This window comes from Microcaecilia unicolor, chromosome 6 (genome assembly GCF_901765095.1).
Source record: "Microcaecilia unicolor chromosome 6, aMicUni1.1, whole genome shotgun sequence".
Lineage (NCBI taxonomy): Eukaryota > Metazoa > Chordata > Amphibia > Gymnophiona > Siphonopidae > Microcaecilia > Microcaecilia unicolor.
This window is the reverse complement of record NC_044036.1, coordinates 84,299,531-84,314,700: the sequence shown is the minus strand read 5'-3', so window position 1 is coordinate 84,314,700 and position 15,170 is coordinate 84,299,531. Positions and strand designations below refer to the sequence as shown.

The following is a 15,170-nucleotide window of genomic DNA, read 5'->3' as shown; positions in this document are numbered from 1 at the left end:
TTAGAAGTGAATAATCTTAAAAACAGTTGTTTCCAGTGTGATTAAAGATCAAGAAATCCACAGGAGAACTAAGCAATTGGAAAATTTTAAACTAGGAGACTGAACTTGAGAATTTAAAATTTTCCCAAAGTGTAGAGCATGACCCAAGTGGATATGTTTAAGTTGTTTCTGGTTGAAAATTTGAAAATTCCCACTGATGCTATTCCTCCTCTGAATAAAGTGTACTATTTGCCAATAATACCTAAAGTGCCATCTGGGGATCAGCTCTTGGAAGATCAGGCTTTGGTAACATAAGAACAGCCATACTGGGTCAGACCAATGGCCCATCTAGCCCAGTATCCTGCTTCCAGCAGTGGCCAATTCTGGTCACAAATACCTGGCAGAAACCCAGTTAGTAGCACCATTACATGCTACTAGTCCCAGGGCAAGTAGTAGCTTCCCCTATGTGCATATCAATAACAGATTATGGACTTTTCCTCCAGGAATTTGTCCAAACCATTTTAAACCCAGATGTGCTAACTGCATATTTTTTTATAATGGTTGTATTCTTGTATTAATATTAATTGTCTTGTAATGCTTCTTCTTAGGCCCAGATGCATCAACCAAACGTAAAAAAAGCAAAAACGTAAAAGCTGTTACCGAATTTAAAAAACGAACAATGCAGCAAAAACACAAGTCGCACATGTTCGGTGCGGTATTGTAAAGTACAATGCATCAATCTGGTGGAATCCCCGTCGGTAATCGGCTCCTAAAGCATGCACAGAGCAGCCAAGCGTTATGCTGGCTGCTCTGCGCATGCCACAAATGTCAAACAAAACACAAACACGTGGATCGGGAGGGGGCAAAGGCGCTCGTTGCCGCTGATCCCCCCTCCACCGGGCCCCCCCCCCCCGCATTACTGGGCCCGTGCAGCGCCTCTCACCTCTGTATGAAGGCGCTGCAGGGGCAAGAAGACCATCAGATCGCTGCAGTCTTCAGGATGTCTCTGTACTTCGTCTTCCCTGACTTGGGCCCGCCCCCGTCTGACGTAGGCGGGGGGGGGGGGGCAAGGCCGTCCATAAAGGATGGCCGGGCCCGCCCCTGTCTGACGTAGGTGGGGGGGGGGGCAAGGCCGTCCATAAAGGATGCTCCTGGCGAGCGCCTTTGCCCCCTCCCAAACCTTTTTTTTTTCTTTTTTACTTTTATAGTGATGCAGGGGGAGCGGGGAGCAGCAGCAACCTCGGGCATCAATAAAAGACGCCCCTGACGTGTGTTTTCGCCCCCTCGCTTTTTTATTTATTTTTTTTTACATTAAAGTTTTTAGTCGGATAGCCCTAACGACAGGTACAGATCTGTCGTTAGCTTACCGGCAGTTTTCCTGTGTTAGGGTAGTCGGAAAACTTTGATGCATCTCGTTTCAATGGGGTTTCTACACAATTTGCTCATCTGCATTCCGTTTTTGTTTTCTGCTACCGTGGTCGGAAAATGGCCTTTAATGCATGCCAAGGTTCAAAAATTCTTCATTAAAGGGTTGTTAAAGGGTCATTAAAGTTTAGTGCATCTGGGCCTTAGTTTGTTATATAAACCAAATTGAACCTGAGCTTTCTTGGGAAAATGCGGGGTAGAAATGTCATGATAAATAAATAAATAAATATCCCCCAGCAACGAGTTCCAGAGCTTAACTATTCTTTGAGAGAAAAAATATTTTCTCCTACTTGTTTTAAAAGTATTTCCATGTAATTTCATTGAGTGTCCCCTGTTCTTTGTACTTTTTGAATGAGTGAAAAATCAATTCACTTCCACCCACTCCATACCACTCAGGATTTTGTAGACCTCAATCATATCCCCAGGGCCGCCGAGAGACATAGCTGGGCCCAGGGCAGGACCGCTGTCCGGCTATCCACGCCCCACCTGGGCCACCGCACTGTGCACCCCCCCCATACACACACATTCGGGCTGCCGCCCCTACCCACCCCCTTGCCTTTCTGTGTCTGACTGTTCCTCTCTCGATCTGTCATCTCCTGCTCCCGTGTGCCAGGACCCGGAAACATGATAGCCCGGGTCACCTGGGTTATCGCGTTAATACAGTCATCCGAGTCCTGGCACACAGGAGCAGGAGAGAGACAGACCTGGAAGCAGGCAGGCAGGAAGAAGCTCCCCCCTTGGAGGCCGGGCCTGGGGAATTTTAACCCTGCCCCCCCCCCCCCCCACCGCAGCCCTGCATATCCCCCCTCAGCCATCTCTTTTCCAAGCTGAAGAGCCCTAACCTCTTTAGCATTTCCTCATAAGGAAGGAAGGAATTCCATCCCCTCTATCATTTTGGTCACTCTTCTTTGAACCTTTTCTAATTCCGCTATATATTTTTTGATATACGGTGACCAGAATTGAACACAGTACTCAAGGTGAGGTCACACCATGGAAGCAATACAGAGGCATTATAATATTTTTGGTCCTATTTTTCATCCCTCTTGTAATAATTCCTAGCATCCTGTTTGCTTATTTGCCCTCCGCCACACACTGGCCAGAAGATTTTAGCATATTGTTTACACTGACACCTACATCTTTTTCTTGAGTGCTGACTCCTAAAGTGGACCCTAGCATCAGATAACTATGATTCGGATTATTCTCCCCAATGTGCATCACTTTGCATTTGTCTACATTAAATTTAATCTGCCATCTGGAACTCCAGTTCAGTCCCAATTGGATGTGACTGATTTAAATAATATCTCTGCTATCCTTTTAAGAAGCTTTCACTGTTTTTCATGTGCAACTGGTCTACTTGTAATGATTGTTCAAAATTTATAAATAAAATAAAATAAAAAGTTGCCAAAAATTGCAAGCTAAAATTTGGGTACACGCCCAATTTAATTGAGTAACAAACTAATTAGCATCAATTTGCTTTTTAACAAGCAATTATTGGCACTAATTAGACTTAATTGGCATTTATGCATGTAACTTTAGGCGTGGGATCCTCGCCTAAAATTTATGCACAATCTGAAAAAGGGGATGTGGAAATGGGAGGCTCATGGGCATAATGGGGACATTCCTAACAATAATGCACGTTGTTATACAATATTTGCATCACATTTCAGTTTGTGCAAATAATTCCTGGGCGTAAGCTCTATTCTATCAACTGCGTCTATCTTTAAACACAGCTTATAAAATAGCACTTTTCGGCGCTGATTTTTTGGCGCATCTATAGAATCTATGGGGACAGTTGTACAACTGGGTGTCTCCATTTAGGCATCCTGAGCCCGTGCAGTGGGAACCTATTCTATAATGTTATCTGGGTGCTCAGGTTCTGTTAGAGAATACTAGCATAATTTGGTATTGGTACGTTTAACGTTTACATCCCGCAGCTACTCCAGTCATAGTGTCACTGTGCATGCATAAATACAGCAGGAGTGCACACATACAGCATTCTCTACGTTACATATACAAGTAGGAGTCTAAGCCATTCTCCGCAGATGTGTTTGCCCCCCCCCCCCCTATTTTTGGGCACCATGAACATGTCTATTCTATCAAGGAAAGTTTGCGCCTACTTTTCCTAATAGAATACCAGCATTATTGGTTGGGATTTATTAACCACCTTTATGAAGAGATTCACCTTAGGCAGTGTACAGTAGTTACTGTTTAACATGAGACTTACAATTTTGTTGGTAGCATAACAATAGTAAAATGTACAAGAATAAACATAAATACAATGAAAGAGGAAAACGTGAAAACAGCAAATTGAAACCTAATAATAGGACTGCCATGAAACAGGATCAGAAATATACACATTTAACAGCACTGAAATTCAAATAACAGAGACATAATATGATGCAAGCATAATATTGATGGAATATCCAATAAGAACTTAAGAGTAGCCGTACTGGGTCAGACCAGTGGTCCATCTAGCCCAGTATCCTGCTTCCAACAGTGGCCAAGCCACGTTACAAGTACCTGGCAGGAACCCAAATCATGGCAACACACAATTAGAATATTCAAATAACATTGCTATGATATGAATACTTTTTTACAATACATCTCACCATATAACTGAAGGGCCAATTGCAGATATATAGATGGGGACAAGGTGTGTGGTACAGAGTCAGTTGGGATAAATAAATGGGTGGGTAAACTAAAGGCAAGGTCTTTGTACACCTATAAATAAATATACACTTATATTTTAGAGTATATGAGTACTTACATCTGCCTTAGAGCTGGTGTAAATGCTTGCACCTAGATTATGAATATACCCACCTAGGTTACAATGTTCAGTAATGTTTGTGCTTAACTGTGTGTCCCACCCACACTGCTGAGACTCCACCCATGTGAATGCCCACCTGTAAAGTGCACACCATCCCATTCAGCCATAGCCAGAAACACTTCTTCACATGCAGATGTGTTCACATACATGCATAAATGACTATAATAACAGCATTATGCACGTCCTTGCTGCCTAAATCTAGGTGGCTCTTTACAGATTCACCTCGATACTGCTGAGATTGTGTGTTTGATTTTTTTGAGACACTGTTGTCCTACAAATCACTCATTAAAGAATGGTTAACAAGCCCCCTCAGGTCATTTTGAGGAGATTAAGAAAATAAAATGTTCCCAGTATGTCATATCGGATAAACTTGTACATCCAGAGGAAATGCTTTTCATAGTCTCATCATTCCTTTTCCATTATTTACAATAAAGAGCTAACTATGTATCTGCTTGTCAGAAACCATGGAAAAACAGATAACTTCTAGGGTGCTGTTTAAACTGATATGACATTCAGTCTTTTTTTCTTCATGAAGTGTCTTCATGGTTCTGGTAAAATAAGTAAGTGAAGGAGCTTGAGATTCTGTCAAGTTTTATGATGGTTTCTTTTTGCTTCTTAGAACTCTTCATTGTAACTTATAATTGCTGGTTTTTCCATACTTCATTATTAAGTTCACTGCTTGTGTTGGGATTGGTAGCATGGAATGGTGCTACTAATTGGGTTTTTACATACTTCATTGTTAAATTCCAAATAAGGTTTGTTTAAACAGTAGTTCCTTTCCACATGGAATCCAGGCATAAATACAGTACCTCTTTTTTTTTTTTAAGTGGCTACAAGGGCTATATACTTCCACTGCCTAATTCAACATTGGAACAGTCACACTGGGTCAGACCAGTGGTCTATCTAGCCCAGTATACTGCTTCCAGCAATGGCCAATCCAGGTCACAAGTACCTGGCAGAAACCCAATTAGTAGCACCATTCCATGCTACCAATCCCAGGGCAAGCAGTGGCTTCCCCCATGGACTATGGACTTTTCCTCCAGGTACTTGTCCAAATCTTTTTAAAACCCAGATATACTACCTACTGTTACCACATCCTCCAGCAATGAGTTCCAGAGCTTAACTATACTTTGAGCGAAAAATATTTCCTCCTATTTGTTTTAAATATGTTTCCATGCAATTTCATTGAGTATCTCCTGGTCTTTGTATGTTTCGAATGAGTGAAAAATTGATTCACCTCCAGCTGCTCCACACCACCCAGGATTTTGTAGACCTCAATCATATCCCCCCTAAGCCTTCTGTTTTCCAAGCTGAAGAGCCCAGACCTCTTTAGCATTTCCTCATCTATATGTCTCTGCTGGATGAGGGAGTGGTGTTGAGTCTGGATGTAGAGAAAGCATTTGATAAGGTGAACTAGAATGTTAAGTGATGGGTTCTGGAATGGTGGGGTCTTGGTGAAATGATGTTTTGCTGAATCCACCCAATGTATTCATAAGTGAGTGCTCAGCTGCTTATTAGTGGGGTGGTGACATCTTTTGTAGCGGTGGTACTAGACAGGGTTATTCACTGTCACCCTTGTTGTTGTTCTTAACATTGGAGCTGTTAGCAATGTATGTGCATCAAAAAGGGGTTATGAGAGGGATTGGAACTGCCCATTTTGAAGCCAAATAAGAGGACATGTCAAATGTGATGTGTATGGCAGTGGTACACAAGACAATATAAACGTTATTTTCAGAGGCTGATGGAGGAAGTAGTGACTCCTTATTCTCCCTTAACGTTTTACATGCATGATCAGGTGCACTCCCTAGTGAGATTGGAGAGAACATTATAGTATGGTCAGCAATGCAGATGTAACAGTTTTGGTGGAAAAATAAGTTGAGGGTTGGATGTTAGTCTGCCTTGACACCTCTGTGTGGTAACGGGGAATGTTTGCCAGGAATGTTGGGTGGAACATTTTGTATGTGTTTCCGGAAGTGGCTTTAAGTTTTTAGGGATTTAAATGATCAAAGATTGGGGTACCTGTCAAATATTGAACTATCTATTTTTTTTGTTACATTTGTACCCCGTGCTTTCCCACTCATGGCAGGCTCAATGCAGCTTACATATACAAGTACTTATTTGTACCTGGGGCAATGAAGGGTTAAGTGACTTGCCCAGAGTCACAAGGAGCTGCCTGTGCTTGAAGTAGGAATTGAACTCAGTTCCCCAGGACCAGAGTCCACCACCCTAACCACTAGGCCACTCCTCCATTGATAGCTTTATGCTTACCTACAGGTCTGATACTATAGGAACAATGGAAAGACGAATGGAAATTGCTAGAGGAAATATGCCCTTAGGGGGAAGTGGGGGATCAATTGGTATGGTATTGTCAGGAGTGTTAAGCAGGTTTGGATAATTATACACACTCCTCTACTTAAGATGGAAGATAATTATTAGGAAACTTGTTTAATATTGGCAAGGAGAGCTAAGGCAAGAGATAACTGAAAAGAATATGAAGCTTTATTTTCATGACATGCCAAGTGTAATTGCTGATGCCACATTCAAAAATGTTAATCCATCATTTTTGTGTAGACCCACAAAAGTGATATAAAAGATGACTGAGAGGTTCAGCCAATTATATGAAATGTGGCTAGGATACAATCCAGCTTATTTTCGAAGGAGGTGGCCTGCCATCTCCTGAAGCTGGCAAAATCAGTATAATCGAAAGCCGATTTTGGCCGGCTCCAACTACTTTCCGTCTCCAGGACGGCCAATGTTCCCGGGGGCGTGTCGGAAGGGTAGTGACAACGGGACAGGGGCGTGCCGGAGCGTGCTTAAGAGATGGGCGCCCTCAGCCGATAATGGAAAAAAGAAGGGCGTCCCTGGCGAGAATTTGGTCCACTTTATTTGGTCCCTTTTTTTTTTAGGTCCAAGTCCCAAAAAAGTGTCCGAACTGACCAGATGACCACCGGAGGGAATCGGGGATCACCTCCCCTGACTCCCCCAGTGGTCACTAACCCCCTCCCACCCTCAAAGAAACAACTTTTAAAACTTTTTTTGCCAGCCTCTATGCTAGCCTCAAATGTCATACTCAGGCCCATCGCAGCAGTATACAGGTCCCTGGAGCAGTTTTAGTGATTGCAGTGGACTTCAGGTAGGCGGACCCAGGCCCATCCCCCCCCTACCTTTTACACTTGTGGTGGAAAATGGGAGCCCTTCAAAACACACCCGAAACCCACTGTACCCACATGTAGGTGCCCCCCTTCACCCCTTAGGGCTATGGTAGTGGTGTATAGTTGTGGAGAGTGGGTTTTGGGGGGCTCAGCACCCAAGGTAAGGGAGCTATGCACCCGGGACCAATTTGCGAAGTCCACTGTAGTGCCCCCTAGGGTGCCCAGTTGGTGCCCTGGCATGTGAGGGGGACCAGTGCACTACGAATCCTGGCCCCTTCCACAACCAAATGCCTTGTATTTATTCGTTTTTGAGATGGGCGCCATCGGTTTCCATTATCGGCGAAAACCAAGTGCGCCCATCTCTAAATCCAGCGATCTCAGCATTTAGGTCAACCATCTTTAATGTTGACCTAAATGTTGAGATTTGGGCGCCCCCAACCGTATTATTGAAACGAAAGATGGACGCCCATCTCGTTCGATAATATGGTCAGCCCCGCCCCTTCGCGGCACCGTCCTCAGAGATGGGCACCCTTAGAGATGGGTGTCCCCAATCGAAAATGCCCCTCCACGTTTTCTTACAGTTTCCTGCCCTTTAGCAATTTTGGAATGAGGTGAGGGAAACTTTAGAGGGGTATTTAGATTATCAGATTCCAGATCAAGGGGAGAGTTTACTTTTAAGCAAAGTTATGTGGAGGGTGAAATTGAAAGGTGAGTGCATGGTTGTGAGCCTGAGAATGAAAGTGGCAAGGAAGAACATATTAAATGGATTAAAACATGTAGAGTCTCTGCTTCACATAAATGACAATGCTAATGGAATTGGAATGCTTGGTTGTGAAGTATGCTGGAAAAGTAGTGCCAGAGCGGTATGTTGAAGTGTAGAAGAGGTTTTATGGTCAGTTACCAGTACCCCAAGAACAACAGTTAGCTGAGCAGTGTTTCTCCACTAACTGGAGTAAAAAACAGAGGGGAAAGGGGAATAGGACTAGGAAGGGGAGGAGAAGGAGAAAGTGGGGATGGGAAGGGTCTTTTTTTTTCTTGCTAAAAGTGATAAAAATAAAATGGAAGATGTGAAAAATAGGGCAAAGAAGGAGAAGCAAACCTCACGAGTGTGGAAAACATTGTGATCTTTAGAATTGCGCAGTGGATGTATGGACAACTGAGAGAGACGTTGTGGCGTTTTGGGAAGGGAATTGTCAAATATGTTGTTCTGCTGAGTGTTTTATACAGATTTTGCTGTAATAAAAATATTATTTTAAAAATGTGCATGAGTAGTTCTCCTGAGATAGCTTTCCTCGTGAAAGCACACATACCTTTAATTTTAAATTCCTGCAAAGTCATCGAATTGAAAGGCATGTGTATACTTTCACCACTGTAGGTGGTTATAAAATCACCCCCTTTTCCTTTATGCATCTTTTATATTCTGTTGTCTAAAAAAAATACATTGAAATAGACATATGTTTTCTTGATCTACACAGCAAGCTCTACACTTTCATGGTTGAAAGAAAAAATATAGAAATTGTCAAAAACTAATTAAGAAACCAAGAAGCTTTGGTTGCATTAGTCATCACATGTTTTGTCATAGCAAACCCAAATTACTGGTTTCTAAAAATTGACTTAAGTCCTGTAGTGTTTTTTTTCCCCTAGTATACTGGTGACCTCTAGTGGAGAGAGAATATTTGATTATTGTACAACAACTAAATTATATTAAATAGGGTTTGCATTAATACTTTACTTGATAAAGATGATGTGGGTTTAAGACCATACAGTACTTTGTGATATATTAAATATGAGGATTTACAGCATTTGATTACTGTGAACTCTATTCAAGCTATATGTTTTAAATATTAAACAAGAATTGATATTTAAGCTAGTAAATTGCTGCTAAATTCTGTAAAAGGATAATTAAAAAAGAAAAGGTTAACACAATGAATTATTTTCTTTTCTTTGGCGTAGAAGCATAGAAACAGACCATGAATGCACAGAAAGACCATGGCCTATTCAGCCTGTCATTCACACCAACTTCTCAGATCTACTGTCTTTCATCCTCATCCTTTGAAGCCTTATTCCAGAATTTCCATTCCAGTGAATGAGCCCTGTTCCATCTACATTTCTATCCTGGAGTTATTTAAATGCCTCTATTATAGCTCCCCTCCCCCACTTTTCAATGATATTCTTACATATATCTAAGCTTGTTCCCATAAGCTTTATGATGAAAACCTTTGACCATTTTAGTAGTTGCAAAAGTGTGTACATTGCACACTGTACTTCCAATGAGCTCTCACCAGAGACTTAGAAAGACATTATCCCTAGGGCTGTACTGAATGTTCCTATTCGATTCAATTCAACCCCAAACAGTGCCTTGAATACATTTCTTTGTATTTGGACGAATAGTGATTTAAATTCAAATTCAACTAATCCGGGTCTCTACTGTGCTAAATCCTCCTGAAATAAACACTTAGAGGCGAATTTTCAAAGCACTTAGGCTTACAAAGTTACATATTAACCTTGGAACTTTGTAAATCAAAGTACTTTGAAAATGAGCCCCTTGATTTCTGATTTCACGTTGCTTCTTTTATTATTTGTTATGTTAAAGCTCAATGCCCATTATTTGTATTCGGTATTCGTATTCTGCTGAACAGAAAAATATGATATACAGAACAGCTCTAATTAGCACCTTAGTTTAGTTCCTGGCTATTCCTCTCCTTTTTCATTCAAACATTCCTTTAACTTTTTCCGCCATCTATTTGGCTACCTAAAATCATCAGAAGATAATCCCTTATTCTCCTTGTTCTTTTTTTTTTTTTAATATTGCTTTTAGTGGACAAAACATAGGGATGTTTACACTTTAGATCCAAAGCATTTTGCAGGGATCATAGCAACTTTTGATTGGCATGTTTCTTTAATTTCTTTAAAATTTGAAACCACAACTGTTTGTATAGCAACCATAGAAATGAAAGCCTGATTTGCTTATCTGTGTGACAAAATCTGGGTTACCTTGAATCATAAGTAAAGGTGAGATAGTTGGGGCAACCCACACCATTCTTCTCCACCATTTTCAAGTAACATAGTAACGTGGAGGGGCCTAATAGAATGGGGGCACCCATCTCTAAGGGCGCCCATCTCCGGGGACGGCCCCGGGAAGGGGCGGAGCCAACCGTATTATCGAACAAGATGGGTGGCCATCTTTCGTTTCGATAATACGGTCGGGGCCGGACAAATCTCAACATTTAGGTCAACCTTAGAGATGGTCGACCTAAATGTTTAGATTGCCAGACTTAGAGATGGCCGGCTTCGGTTTTCGCCGATAATGGAAACCAAGACTGGCCATCTCAAAACCGGCCAAATCCAAGCCATTTGGTCGTGGGAGGAGCCAGCATTTGTAGTGCACTAGTCCCTTTCACATGCCAGGACACTAACCGGCCACCCTAGGGGGCACTGCAGTGGATTTCAGAAATTGCTCCCAGGTGCATAGCTTCCTTATCTTGTATGCTGAGCCCTCCAACCCCCCCCCCCCCCCACGAAAACCCACTCCCCACAACTGTACACCACTACCATAGCTCTTAAAGGGTAACGGGGGCACCTAGATGTGGGTACAGTGGCTTTCGGGTGGGTTTTGAAAGGCTCCCATTTACCATCACAAGTGTAACAAGTGGGGGGGGGGGGGGGAATGGGCCTGGGTCCACCTGCCTGAAGTGCACTGCAGTACCCACTAAAACCTGCTCCAGGGACCTGCATACTGCTGTGATGGAACTGGGTATGACATTTGAGGCTGGCATAGAGGCTGGCAAAAAAATGTTTTTTAATTTTATTTTTGGGTGGGAGGGGGTTGGTGACCACTGGGGGAGTAAGGGGAGGTCATCCCCGATACCCTCGGGTGGTCATCTGGTCAGCTTGGACACCTTTTTGAGGCTTGGTCCTGAAAATAAATGGACCAAGTAATGTCAGCCAAACGCTCGTCAGGGCCGCCCTCCTTTTTTCCATTATCGGCTGAGGGCGCCCATGTATTAACCATGCCCATTCCTACCTTTGCTACGCTCCCGACACGCCCCCTTAAACTTTGGCCACTCCTGTGACGGACTGCAGTTGAGGGTGGCCAAAATTGGCTTTCGATTATGCTTATTTGGCCGCACCTGAGAGAAGGGCGCCCATGTTCCGATTTGTGTCAGAAGATGGGCGCCTGTCTCTTTCGAAAATAAGCAGGCTAGTAACATAGTAGGTGACGGCAGAAAAATACCTGTACAGTCCATCCAGTCTGCCCAACAAGATAAACTCATATCTGCTACTTTATATGTATACCCGATCTTGATTTGTATCTTACCGTTTTCAGGGCACAGACCATAGAAGTCTGCCCAGTACTAGCCCCGCCTCCCAACCACCGGTGCTGCCACCCAATCTCCGCTAAGCTTCTGAGGAGCCATTCTCTATCGTTAGCGTGCCTACAGCACAGCTTAGTAAACAGGGCTCTAAGAGGCTGATTTAGTAAAAACGTATAAAATTTGCAAAGTCAGCTCCGTGAACTAGTAATACTGCTACTTTCCACTAAAATTAATAAAGAATGGTGTGAGCTAAGCAAATACAAATTACTACAGTATATACCAAGATATAGCTCAGCAGACGCCAAAATGCATAAAGCCAGGTCACACTTAAAATCTCTTGGTGCACGATCACTGCACATGCTAAACTACTGTGGTACAAAACAGTCAAATAATACTCCAATCTCCAAGCAACTCGGAAGCCAGCTTCTGCACCGGCTCTCCTAACAGCTGCTCATCTCATTTTCCTTAATTTATTTTACTGCCCTTTGACGATATCACTTAGGGCCTGATTTTCAAAAGAGATCGCCGGCCATCTTCCGACACAAATTAGGAGATGGCCGGTGATCTCCTGAAGCTGGCCAAATCGGTATAATCGAAAGCCGATTTTGGCCAGCTTCAACTGCGTTCTGTCGCGGGGCCGGCGAAAGTTCAAGGGGTCATGTCGGCATGGTAGCGAAGGCGGGACGGGGGCGTGCGTTGAGATGGCCAGCTTCACCTGATAATGGAAAAAAGAAAGCCGGCCTTCACGAGAATTTGGTCTGCTTTATTTGGACCCTTTTTTTTCAGGTCCAAGTCCCAAAAAAGTGCCGGAACTGACCAGATGACCACCAGAGGGAATCGGGGATCACCTCCCCTGACTCCCCCAGTGGTCACTAACCCCCTCCCACACTCAAAAAAACAACTTTGAAAACTTTTTTGCCAGCCTCTATGCCAGCCTTAAATGTCATACTCAGGTCCATCGCAGCAGTATACAGGTCCCTGGAGCAATTTTAGTGGGTGCAGTGGACTTCAGGCAGGCGGACCCAGGCCCACCCCCCTTAACTTTTACACTTGTGGTAAATGGGAGCCCTCCAACCCCCCCCCCCCCAAAAACCCACTATACCCACAAGTAGGTGCCCCCCTTCACCCTTTAGGGCTATGGTAGTGGTGTATAGTTGTGGGGAGTGAGTTTTGGGGGGCTCAGCACCCAAGGTAAGGGAGCTATGCACCTGGAAGCTATTTTTATTTATTTTTTTTACTTTTTAGAAGTGCCCCCTAGGATGCCCGGTTGGTGTCCTGGCATGTGAGGGGGACCAGTGCACTACGAATCCTGGACCCTCCCACGACCAAATGCCTTGGATTTGTTCGGGTTTGAGATCGCCAGCTTCGGTTTCCATTATGGGCAAACACCGAGGCCGACCATCTCAAACTCGGCCATCTCTGACATTTGGGCGGCCCCAACCGTATTATCGAAAAAAAACATGGCCGGCCATCTTTTTTGAAAATACGGTTGGCTCTGCTCCTTCGCGGTGCCGTCCTCGGAGATGGCCGGCCATGGAGATGTCTGGCGCCGTTCGATTATCCCCCTCTTAGTGTATCAAACCTTTTTCTAAATATATTTGCATATTTATCCTCTCTGGTGACTGAGTTTTTATTCCTTTGGGAATTTTCATAGACTTTAAACAGAGCAGATGATGAAAGCCTTAGTCCTGGTGTAATAAAATTCTTTTCTTTTGTTTCCAGGGTCTGAGCATAATCTTTCATGTGGCGTTGGCCCTCCTAAAGGTAAGACATGGCTAATTTTAGAACCACTCTCCTTTTATCTTCATTTTCACATCCCAGACATCTCTCCTTATTCCATCTTGTCCTTCCCTCATATGGCAGACATCCCACAGAATATTGGTCAATACATTTTATACATGGAGAAATTAGCTGGCCCAACTATAGAATCTTGGAGAAGCAACCATCAAACAAAATTGTAAATGAGTCAATATTTAAACCTCATCATCATCAGTTTTTTTTTTAATAGTGGCTGCAATGTTTAAAAAATGTACATATATTCGGCATCACTGTGTAAGTAATTCTGTAACTGGGCATCTCCATTTAGGTGCCCCAATGGTGTGCAATAAAAGTCTTTTGTATAATGGAACCTAGGCATCTTTAGAATACTAGTGTAACCCGGTATCAATCGCCTAACATTTAGGCATCTGCATATACAGCAGCCTTGGAGCTGGCGTAAATCTGAGCACCTAAAAGCGCCAGGAACCTGCATAAATTATAGTATTCTTGTAGTTTACCTGTGTAAGTGACAGCCCTGCCTCTCCACCCCTGTGTATGCCCTCCTTGCAAATATTTAGCTATGTATTCATATTTTAATCTTTTACATTTATTTCCTACATTAACCAAAGCAAGTTACAAAATTAAGAAACATAATAAAACCATAAAAACTTACAATAGTAACATACATAGTAGATGACGGCAGAAAAAGACCTGCACGGTCCATCCAGTCTGCCCAACAAGACAACTCATGTGTGCTACTTTTGTGTATATAAGTCTGCCCAGAACTAGCCCCGCCTCCCAACCACCGGCTCTGGCATAGACCGTATAAGTCTGCCCAGCGCTATCCCTGCCTCCCAACCTCCAGTCCCGCCTCCCACCACTGGCTCTGGCACAGACTGTATAAGTCTGCCCCGCACTATTAATTTTATAAAGGCATTCCTTAAATCTCAGATTCAAATCCACCAAACCTTCCTGAACCAGAAAAAAAATTGCATATGAAACTTTGAATTCCTGAAATACCGAATTCAGTGACACCAAAAACGATTAAAAAGTAAAGCTGACAATGCCAAACTCTGTGGCACACCACAACTTATCAAAATCTGATCAGAAACAGAAGATTGTGTTTTAACTCGAAATGTTCTCCCATGTAGATAGGAATCAAACCATTGCTACACTGAGAGGGGCGCCCACGTTTTCCTGAGGACGTCCCATGAAGGGACGGGGAAACCCGTATTATCGAAACAAGATGGGCGTCCATCTTTCATTTCGATAATACGGTCGGGGACGCCAAAATCTCAACATTTAGGTCGACCTTAGAGATGGTCGTCCTTAGAGATGGTCGTCCCCGGTTTTCAGCGATAATGGAAACTGGGAACACCCATCTCAGAAACTACCAAATCCAAGCCCTTTGGCCGTGGGAGGAGCCAGCATTCGTAGTGCACTGGTTCCCCTGACATGCCAGGACACCAACCGGGCACCCTAGGGAGCATTGCAGTGGACTTCAGAAAAAGCTCCCAGGTGCATAGCTCCCTTACCTTGTGTGCTGAGCCCCCAAAACCCACTCCCCACAACTGTACACCACTACCATAGCCCTTAGGGATGAAGGGGGGCACCTAGATGTGGGTACAGTGGGTTTCTGGTGGGTTTTGGAGGGCTCACATTTACCACCACAAGTGGAAGAGGGAGATGGGCCTGGGTCCGCCTGCCTGAAGT

The 15,170-nt window shown here is 43.5% G+C and overlaps 1 protein-coding gene across 4 annotated transcripts in view; it reads left to right on the top strand.

Moving 5' to 3' along the window:
* The window catches only part of RABGAP1L (RAB GTPase activating protein 1 like), an 803,631-nt gene that overhangs the window by 553,007 nt on the left and 235,454 nt on the right, over nucleotides 1–15,170 (top strand). For all 4 annotated transcript variants that reach the window (XM_030206422.1, XM_030206421.1, XM_030206423.1 and 1 more), the window contains one exon: nucleotides 13,422–13,463. In XM_030206422.1, the coding sequence (XP_030062282.1) occupies nucleotides 13,422–13,463 (42 nt within the window). The remainder of the gene's footprint in view (nucleotides 1–13,421; nucleotides 13,464–15,170) is intronic.